The sequence below is a fragment of the Amblyomma americanum genome, chromosome 1 (assembly GCF_052857255.1).
Source record: "Amblyomma americanum isolate KBUSLIRL-KWMA chromosome 1, ASM5285725v1, whole genome shotgun sequence".
In the NCBI taxonomy this organism is placed as follows: domain Eukaryota; kingdom Metazoa; phylum Arthropoda; class Arachnida; order Ixodida; family Ixodidae; genus Amblyomma; species Amblyomma americanum.
Window position 1 is genome coordinate 548,230,576 of NC_135497.1, and position 10,960 is coordinate 548,241,535.

The 10,960-nt window shown below is 48.3% G+C and overlaps 1 protein-coding gene across 1 annotated transcript; it reads left to right on the forward strand.

Moving 5' to 3' along the window:
- Positions 1–8,593: 8,593 nt before the first annotated feature.
- On the forward strand, positions 8,594–10,620 carry LOC144108106 (uncharacterized). Its single transcript, XM_077641390.1, has 2 exons — positions 8,594–8,821; positions 10,190–10,620. Exons 1-2 carry the CDS (start codon positions 8,680–8,682, stop codon positions 10,588–10,590), a joined length of 543 nt encoding a protein of 180 aa, XP_077497516.1. The 5' UTR covers positions 8,594–8,679; the 3' UTR covers positions 10,591–10,620.
- The last annotated feature ends 340 nt before the right edge of the window (positions 10,621–10,960 follow it).

Genomic DNA, 10,960 nt, shown 5'->3' on the forward strand with positions numbered 1-10,960 from the left:
AGGTGAATAGCCACCCCATTCTTGGCCGATCCCCCAGTGTGGGTATGTGCCATCTTTTGATAGGCTAACAACAACAACAACAACTTCTATCCAGCGCCAGTGCATCTGTAAATCTTTTTTCACCAGCGCCTTCTTTCAGCATCTACATTTATTAAGTTGCTTCATTTTAGCCGCAGCCGCGCGACACGATTGCGACGGAACGTGCTGTGGCCTTCGAAGGAAGAAGATGCCATCTTGCGCAGCCGGAGGGGAAGCTTCGTCATAGCTGCAGGTAGCATCGCAGACCGTCCGCACAGCGAAGGCTTCACTCGCCCTGCTGTTTCAAGGGAGGCAGTGAGTAAGGCAGGCGGCAGCCGTACTGAGCGATCGCGTCTCTGTGTGCACTGACGCCACCGTCGATGGCTCGCCAACGCAGTGCTGCCTCGTGAACCGGGGCCTCTCCGCGGGGGAGAGGAGGTGCAGCCTGGGGAGGACTCCGCTGCATGTGCCGCTTGGCGCGACCGGGGAGACCAGCCGTGCTCCTGCTGCTGCTGCTCGGGCGCATGCCTCTGGCGGCAGCAGCAGAACCCGCAGACAAGCGGCGGCCCGCCCGTTGTGCACGACAACATGGTGGGGCCCTTCGAGCGTGGCACCGGCGTCCCCGACGACCTTCACGGGCTAAACTTCAAGCCTGCCAGCTACGGCAGCGTGCCGACACAGGACCCCAAGGCGCCGCGCGGCGGCGACGGCCCAACGTGTGACGCCGTCACGGTGGTGGAGCACTGCCCCTGCGGCGACCACCGAGGAGTCGACGACATGCATAAGCACAGCGACGACGCCGCGGGCACAGCGTCGGCAGGTGAGCCGGGTGTCCACGGGGCGTGCATCCCAGCTTCACTCACCGGTGAGGTTGGCGCAGTTTTGAGCATGCCTAGTCCGCCTACGGCCACCTGCGAATGCGGCGGAGGAGGAGGCAGGGCAGACACGCCCGTGGCACATCTAAGCAAGCCTTTACAGGAAAACCAGACGAAAGTGTATAGATGCTGTGTAGGCGGCGGTGGCCTGCCGAGCGGATAAAGACGACGCGTATAGGACAGGAAAGAAGTTTATTTACATAGAACACTATGTACATATACTAAGGAAGACAACAGTCACCGAAGCCAAGGGGCATAGGGGAAAGTTATCATTTTTTCATCAATTTGTGATGATCAGTGGGAGTTGAGTAGTCTATTATTCATTCGCTGAAAGATAATTGATGAGCAGAAGCAAAAGCAACTATGCATATGCCGCCGGTGGGATCCAAGCCCACGACCTCCGAATTTCGCGCCCGGTGCTCTACCAGCCGAGCAACGGCGGCGGCTGTTCCATCGTCTATTTCCGGGGGTATGTTCATGCGCCTGTAACCTAACATTGAGAGTGCTCACCAGGGCCACCCTCGTCCATAGCGGCGGACGTAGTGCATTCTGTATTACCGCAAGTGTCACGTGGGAGATGATCAAACGGTGAGGGCGGAAGCTGTGCGAGAAACTTCTTACGCTATCAAGACTTCCAGAACCGAGACCCTCGGCAAGCTACTGAGCGGACAATGGAAGAGGAATGAGGCGCTCATTACGATCGACATACCTGCGAAGGACGCCAGCAGTCAACAAAACGAATGAGCGCGTATATGTATATAGGGTGTTTCACCTACGAATTTCCAGAGTTTTTAAAAATTGGCTTTTGTGTTAGAAGATAGCTTTTTTCAGCATAGCATTGTCAGCGGTGTAGTGCATCGAAATGCAGACAAGGCGTCCTAACTAGCAGGCTGCTTAATTAGTATTCAATTGTTACCTTTTTACCTACTAGTTTTAGGCTCCTGTTAGGCCACCATAATATGCATTTTTTTAGAATTTCGAAAACGGAGTTAGCCTTAATGTTGTGTCTCAACAAATTTTCGCTATTTCAACGAGTTACGTGCACTGGAGAGGTTGTTTTGCCTGTAAGCTTCGCGAAAGCGGATGCATTTAGGCGCGATATAGCCAAAATTTTTGGGCCACAGCGCCGAGGGTAACCGCGTTTTCGAATTTTCTAAAAATTGATATGGATATTACTTATGGTGAGCTACACGCCTCTCAATAATTAAGGAGCCTAACAGTAATAGTTAAACTGTTAACTATTCAATATTCCTTAACCAGCCTGCTAATTAGCACTCCTTAAATGTATTATGATGTACTACATCGATGACAATGCTATGCCAAAACTCAAAAACAAAAAAAACTCTAACTCTTCAAGCGAATTCTTAAAAATTGTGTAATATCTTAGGTGACACACCCTTTGTATAACATAGACATGGTGACGTAAAACATATTTGTGAGGCTAAGTTATACAAGTAGGTGCACTGAAAAAGAAACTTAAACCATAACTTAGCGAGCAACAGTAGGGGTGCAGTTTTTTTTATCACTGAAGAAAGTGATATGAAAACATTTTTACAACCTTCACGGGAGGTCGGAACTTAAAAGTTAAGTTGTTCATCACTGAATGCTAATGTGATGACGTCTCTCTAATTTGAACACCCGTACCTTGACACATCTTTGTATTGTTAGCCTACTTTACATGAAGCTGGCAGGAGCGTATCGATTCAGTCGTCGGTCTGAGAGAGGTCATGCCAATTCGACTACTGCGCGTTTTGTGGATAAAATACTTTTCGAGTCAAGCCAGTCACGCCGCGTTCTAGTAGGCACGGCGGCACTTGTGAGCATGCCCCTGCTCCTGCTGTTTACCAGCCAGATAATCTTTTCAGCCGTGTAATCTGCACAGTGATCAGCGAGCCAAGACATCCGCGGCCGACCCGACTAGAACCTTCCCTTGCACTCCCCGATTCGACTCGTCGGCGTTTACATGAACAGAGTAATCGATGTTCTTCCCGACAGAGAACCTCAACTTTGCCCTCTCGGTTTTAAAATGAACTCGACGAGTCGACAGAATCGGTACGACTCGGCCTGTTGGGCTGAGTCGCGCCGAAGTAGGTTGACTGAATGCGACCCGACCTTTGTGGGGTCGGTGGAAGGGAAGAGGAGAAAGTGGTCTTGTACTGGTGCTCGCGATCCTGGACGCCTCCTTTCAGAGCTCGCGTTGCAGTGCTCTGCGCTGACCATCGCCGCTGTTACCCGGATGGCGTTTACGTAAACGCGCGGTCGGCGAGTAGGGCTGACGTCTGACTCGACTCGCTCCTGTCGTGTTCACGTGAACATCGCTTTTCGCAGCGAACGTCAGCTGACATCGGCACCCTTACGAGGGCAATCCTTTCTGTAGTGCCTGCGGGCCTTGAAAGTATGCATAAATAAATAATTAAATAAATAAATAAATAAATAAAAAGTAAATAAATAAATAAACCCTCATGAGGGTCTTCTCAGCCCCACCTCATGAGGGATTAAGTCGGTGAGGTGAGGGAGGAAAAGGTGCACGGATTGGGGTGACAGTGCGTAACAAAATTGGCGCTTATCCTGGTTTAAGTTTACCGTGCGGGGCAAAGCAGATTCTAGAGCAGGCATGGACGCAGGGACGAGGACGGGATAAAAACAACTAAACAAGTATAGTTTAACGGCAAGGGTAGCAGGGGTACAAACGCCTTCCTTTTTATTATTATTTTATTTAGAAATACTGCAGACAGCTAGTGCTGCCCAAGCAGGAGGGCATTACAATGCTTCGATAACAACTATTCAACTTTTTCCTCGTCAGAACATTAAACAATAGAGGGAGGGAGACAGTTCCACTTTTCAATCGTATGGGGAAGAACGATTTTTGAAATACTGTTGTGCGTGCAAAATATGGCATTATTGCAGAATGATTCAGTCTCACGGACCTGAGCGCTGGGAAAAAAACAACATAATTGTCACTTGATAGGCGAATTTTGTTATAGTACAATAAATAAATAAACTTCAGTCTGGCAATCTGTCGCTGTATGGAGTGCTTCTAGTTTAATCTTGTTTAACATGTTGGTGACTGAGGAGGACATTTTATAATAGGATAAGATAAATCTGGCAGCGTGACGATCAGAGCGCTCTACCTTAATATCTTTAGTGAAATAAGGGTCCTACACAACGAATCCATACTCGAGAACTGGGCGAACAAGTGTACAATATGCTTCATTCTTTACATTTGACGGGGCACTCTTTAGTTTTCTGCGCAAGGAACAGAGTTTAGCAAATGCTTTGGAAGAAATGTTATTAATGTACTCGGCCCAACTAAGATTATTTTTAATTGTTAAGCCTAAGTACTTCACAGGCGAGACTGAATGAATATGCTGATAGCCAATGTCATACGAATGGGACGTTTTTTTTTTATTGTGATTGACATAGAGACTGTTTTCTGAAAATTAATTTGCATCCCACGCCGTTCGCACCAGTCCCCTAGGTTGCAGATGTTCTCACTGAGTAGGTTCTGGCTGTGATTATCATTAACAACTCTGTAGATTAGACAGTCGTTTGCAAATAGTTTAACAACAACAGATTCATCAATCGTGAATGTCGTAGCTTCACCTGATTTGATTCGGGTGTTCGAAATTACTATTGCCTCTTTGATTTTGTTAGCAGCCATTTTGTAAGGTAAATTGATCACTATTCTTCACGGTTGTACAAATATGTCTCTATTATTTTTGTTCGGATTCTTGAGGAGTTGACTATACTGTTAGACTGCTTCTTCTACCTTGCTTTGTAGATGTCCCTAATAATTTCCCATCTATTTTGGAATCATCTTCTGTGTGCGTTCACCCTTTTCCACTCTCTTTATATTTACGGGCTCCACCAAAAATTGGTTCTTTCTGTTTTGTTAGCTGTTACCTTCGAATGTCTTTGGATAAGATTGTTATTATTATATAAGGCGTTGACTATATGTTCAAGTTGATTAACTGCGGCACTGTTGGCTTCAGCTGTATCCTTTAAACACGCACAGTTTTCTCGCTCTTTAAGAACTTTAAGCTCTCCCTTGTGTGTAAGCTTCCTTACTTTTGCCTCTGGTTGATCGAAAAGCTTAATACTTAAATACCTGTGGTCGCCATTTGTAAATTCATCTAGAACCTCCCATTAGACCAAATAAGACGTCAGCTGTGGAGAAAATATTGTCAAGTCAATCCCGCGTCGTCCATGCTGGACTCGAACGTAGGAAAAGTGTTGGGATGATTTAATAATTCCAAGTTCCGGCACTGATAAAAGTTTCTATTTCAATTCCCTTGCCGTCGGTCTTATTTCTACCACAAGCTGAATTCTTGGCGTTGAAATCTCCTCCAGCAAATATGAAGCCATCGCTGTTATAAAATATTCTCTATATTTCTGTTAGTAGAGGTTCTAGGCTTTGTGTGGGAAGACAGTAGCAAATAATGCATACGATGCTTCTTCCTTCCCAACTAAGTCTTACTGCAGTGATATTATGGATAGCTTATAAGGAGAATTACTATTGCTGTACTTGGTTGACCCGGAACCGCTATTATTTTATCTTTAATTCATCATCATCATCACCACCATCAGCCTGACTACGCCTACTGCAGGGTAGTAAATGCCTCTCCCATTTCTCTCCAATTAGCCCTGTTCCTGAAGAAGAGACCGGTCTTGTTTTAGCTGCTTTCAGGGCGTACTTCAGGGCGTACTTCATGCCTGCAAAAGGGTTGAGCACATACTCCACCTTCACTGGCTGCAGTCTCAAAAAAGCCCGAACATAGAACAAATCCGCCCACAAAAATATATTAGAACATTCGCTGTTTTGCCTTTTGTCGTAGCACGCAATGTACGATACCATGATATAACCTCACACACATGAAATGCGAAATGCAAAAGCTTATCAGTGCTCGCGAGAAGAGGATTTCATAAGGACTTTAATACTGTTCTGTCTTCGTCATGCTAGAGTGCTGCGGGTGCGCCGAACACTTCCATTCCTTCTTTCCGCTCCCACTTCCGTTTACACATCAGGGGATAAAAGCCATCACACGCCCCAAATACACGTCTTCTATGTTCGAGCTGTCAGTGCCTAGTAACGGTCCTGGCCGCAGGCCGTGGCTATGCAACACTGGCGACGAAGATGGGATATTCCACAGTCGGTGAAAGTAGACCCGGAATCGGCATCCGCGAAGGCAGCCTCACAGACGACAAGCATGACTCATCATATGCTACCTGCATTCAACGAAGATACAGATAAGTGGAAGCCGTATCTCATTAAAGCAGATGCCTACATTGAAGCTAATGAAATCACCGATTCGGCCAAGAAGAGAGCACTGCTCGTGGCAGCATTGAGCACACAAACCGTGGAAGTATTAGCCGTCAAGGTCGCACTGCGAGCCCCAAAAGCTTTGAGCTTCGAGCAAGAGCTCGAGGTGCTGAGCGAGTACTATGACCCGAAGCGACATGAAATAGCTGAGAGTTTCAAGTTTTTTAATCGCTCCCAGATGGAAGGGGAATATGTCACGTAGTTCTTGGTGGAAATACGGCACATAGCCGATGACTGCAATTTTGGCAACGCCCTGGAGCGGATGCTCAGGGATCGTATTGTGTGCGGTGTTCGGTCGAGGGCCCTACAGAAGCTATTACTTGGAAAGGCCGACATCACGATAGCGGAGGCTGAAGCGCTCGCAATTTCGGTTGAAACTGCTGAAAATGACGCTTTGAAAATGTCATCAGAGCCAAAGGCTCTATTGAAATTGCATGCAGCTCGAAAAACGCCCTCCGGGGAATACAGAAAGGCTGAAGAGCATCTGTAATGCGGAAGGTATGGCAGCTCGAAACACGACGATGTCAGTTGCGGATGAGCAAGTGCGTTGTTGTCGCTGTAGGCGGCGGGGACACCTTGCTAGGAAATGTTAAAGCCACCCTAACCGCTGAAGGTTAGCTGCCAGAGCGATGCAAACAGTTGCACTGGGAATAACGGAAACCACGCCAATGGACGATGGCAGTGACGAAGTCCACGTTAGGAAATTGGTTTCTGAGCGTAAAGATCTTCTCGAGCCACCAATACGCCACTCATTTATATGGAGCGGCGTTCAATTAGCAATGGAAGTCGACACCAGGTCGCCAGTATGTCATTTCTAAGGAACAGTACAGGAAGCATCAAAACCATTGGCCTGCCTAGAAGCCGTCACGTGTGAAGTTGTGCTACGCAGTGCGGTTTGCGGTGCTAGGTGATCTGACATTACGTGTCGGCTTCAGAGACGTGCTCGTGGACTGTCCCCTCATGGTGTTCGACTGCGAAGGGCCAAGCCTATGCGGAAGGGACCTGCTGACGCTGCAGGACAACGCTGGCGCTCCGGTGCTACATTTGACTCCGGCCTGCGGAGCCACAGAAACCAGCGAAACGGACACCTGCAAGATTAAATCCATTTTCTCAGACTACCAGGACGTCTTCACCACGGAGCTCGGCCTAATGAAGGGTCCTCCAGCGAGCCTGCGCCCCAAAGATGAAGCAATACCAAAGTTTTGTAAGGCGAGACCCTTCCTTATGCCCTACGCGACAAGGTAGCTTTGGTGCTAGACCGACTCGTTTCCCTTGGCGTCTTATCGCCAGTCAGCCATTAGGATTAGGCAACGTTATAGCGCCGGTGCTAAAGAAAGATGGATCGGTACTGATTTGTGGCAATGTTAAAGCTACATTGAACCCTGTTTGCGCAATCGAAATATATCCTATTCGTGTAATCGAGGATATGTTCGCAGTTTTAAGTGGCAGTGAATGATTCAGCACCCTCGACTTGCGAGACGCTTGCAGTCAGGTACCTCGAAGTCGCACGCAAACTCGGCGTCATCAATACCCAAAACGGCTTATTTTGCTATAATTGACTTCCTTTCGGAATATCGACTGCGCCGTCGATTTCGCACAGAAAAATCGACACGATTATCAGTGGTCTACCCGGCGTGCAAGCCTACATTGATGATGTAATCGTATCCGAGAAGAAAGGCGATAACGGAGAGCGATTGAAATTCGTCTTAGAGCGTTTTCGGGATCATGGAGTGAAGTTGCGGTATGACAAATGCAAATTTCGACAACAAGCTGTTATATACCTCGGACATCACATTGAAGGCGAGTGCCTCTATTCAATCGAAAGCAACGTGAAAGCTATTATGCACACCTTTTCCACGGAGCGTGACCGAACGGCGGTCATTTATCGGAATGTTGACGTTCGACGCGAAATTTTTTCCAAACATGTCAACGTACCTAGCACCGCTGTATCAATTAACTATTGGGGAAAAACGCTCGGTGGCAATGGAAAGCACCGCAACAAGTTGCCATCAAGGAATCCACGTCATCGTCATGATTCCCATGTAATTCATTGTTAACCGCTGTTATTGCGCCCTCTCCTCATGTAGTGTCCCGTCAGGGACCCTTGAGGTTCAAATAAATAAAATAAAATAAAAGTTTGATGCAGCGAAAGAACGTCTGAAAAATGCTCGAGTGCTTGTACATTTCGACTGTACAAATGAACTCAAGCTAGAGTGTGATGCGTCGTCGCTAGGGGTCGGAGCAGTTCCATTTCATTCTAGCATCAACGTACATAGACCTATTGGTTTTCGCTCAAGAACACTGACTGAAGCAGAGCGGAACAACTCCCAGTTAGAATGTGATGTGTTGGCGCTGATTTTCGGTGTAACAAAATTCCGGGACTATCTTCTAGGTCGTGAATTTACGTTGGTCACGGATGATCAACCTCTCGTCAGCCCTCTGAGACCTGACCGCCAGACACCGACTATGACGGCTGCGCGAATTCAACGCTGGGCACTGTACCTCGGAGGCTACAATTACAAGCTTCAGTATGTTCCTGGGAAACAACTACTCAACTCGGATGCTCTCAGCAGACTGACACAGCAGACCACCAGAGACAGAGGTGAAGGTGAGCCCCCGGAGTACGTCCTCCCACTCAAAAGCTTAGATGAAGGTGTGGTCTCAACGCGTGAACTGAAGAATCTAACGAATGTCGACTCGAAATTGCTTAAGAAAGAGAGAGATCACTTTATTTGCACCCGTCAAAGAGTATGGGTGATCGGGTGAGACGCAGCTCCCCCTTTCACCTTCACCGTATGCCTCCCCCCTAGACGTCGGCCGGAATCAGTTGACTTCCGGCGGCGGCCTGGGCTTGACCGATGACATGTTTCTGGACTTGTCCTTCCTGGCTATGGAAGAAGGAACCCCATTACTCTTTGTTTCCATGTAGACCATGTAGCGCTGGTCAAGACCACAGCATGTGATTTAGGGTCGCTATGCTTTCAGTTTTTGCATTTGGAAGAGTGCACCTCAGGATGCCATTTGTGTAGGACATACAGGTTTGGAAAGGTAGCCATCTGCAGTTTTCGCCAGATTACTTCTTCCTTCTTTGTGAGAGATGTACGGGGGGGGGGGGGCAGGGTTCTCCTCCCCATTCTGTAGTGTTCTAGAATTTCACTGTATCGTAAGGTTCAACATTGCGTGTCGCGCGGTTGGCCACCAAGCAGGGCAAACATAAAGCCCGATTTAGCACTTTATTATGAGCGTAGACTAGAACTGTCCTTGGCCCATGACCTCGTATACTGGGGCAATCGCGTCGTCATACACAGTGACGCCAGATAGCGCTACCTGCAACTTCTTCACGAAACCCACAAAGGATCATCGGCTATGAAAGCCGTGGCACGCTCCCTATTTTGGTGGCCAGGTCTTGACCGCGACTTAGAGTAGCGCGCGGCCAATTGTGGAAATTGAATAGCAAATTTACTTATGCCACCGGCTGCACCTCCCCTAGAATGTCCGTAGACTGAAGAACGGTGGTATCGGATCCAAATCGACTTCGCAGGACCCGTAACTGGGAAGATGATCCTGGTTGTAGTGGACGCGCACTCCAAATGGATCAAAGCGATTCCTGTGAAGCATGCAAACGTAGAAAGCACAATAAAGGCTCTGAGGAGCATGTTTGCCCGCTTTGGTGTGCCACGTACAACGGCACACACTTCAAGAGTAAGGCATTTTCCACATTTACAGCAAAAAACATTACGAACCTGTGCACAGCACCTTTTCACACACAGTCAAACTGCAGCTGCTGAAAGGGCGGAGCGAACGATAAAGGATGGTATTCAGAAAATAAAGGGTGGCGATCTCGACGAGAAATTGGTACTGCTGCTGTTCAATTATAGACGAACACCTGTGAAGACTGGGAAATCACCTTCAGAGATGCTCCTCGGGTATCAAATAAGATCGCGTCTAGACACCTGCTTCCCTGTGAATGTTGCAGGTCCAACTGAGGGGAGCCACGACTGGACACGGCCGCCAGACAGCAGCTTGTACGTCCGCAATTACGGACAGGGAGAGAAGTGGATCCCTGGTCATGTCAAATCGGCGACAGGAGCACGGATGGTAACCGTAGAGCCTCCCACTGCAATCGTCAAGCGGCAAGTCGATCAGGTGCGCCGCCGCTCGGATTCATCACCAAGGTTTCCGGTCACCGATACGACTGCTCGTGGTCCAGGGCCCAGCCAGACGAAAGGACCCTGCACGGCGGCCAATGTAACCACTCCCTTGGAAGCGGCCGCCCCAGATTATTCTCCTGATACAGCCCAAATTGCGGGCAATAACATTCAACCTCGCACCTCTCTTCTCCCACCTACCTTGAGTCCGGCCGAAGCTTCGCAGTAAGTCCTGCGCCGGTCAACGAGGCAGCGGAAGCCAGTGCAACGGATCCATTTTGGAGGAGAGGGTAGAGTTGTCTTCGTCATGCTAGAGTGCTGTGCGTGCGCCGAACACTTCAATTCCTTCTTTCCGCTACCACTTCCCTTCACACTTCAGGTGATAAAAGCCATCGCACGCCCCAAATAAACGTCTTCTATGTCCGAGCTGTCTCTGACTTTCCAGGCCGTGGCTAAGCAACAAATACATTGTATGGTTAGTCTGATTTGGCATGTTTGCATTTTCCTGCAACACCTGCCTTGCAACCGCACGTTGCTAGGACCAGGTGCCTGGTCTATATGACAGCTGTGTAAGAAAGAGGAACCGATAAAACTTTTCG

Coding starts and splice junctions, on each gene's coding strand:
- LOC144108106 (XM_077641390.1), top strand. CDS start 8,680: ATGACGGCTGCGCGAATTCAACGCTGGGCACTGTACCTCGGAGGCTAC. Junction 8,822..10,189: donor CACCAGAGACAGAGGTGAAG/GTGAGCCCCCGG, acceptor TGAATGTTGCAG/GTCCAACTGAGGGGAGCCAC.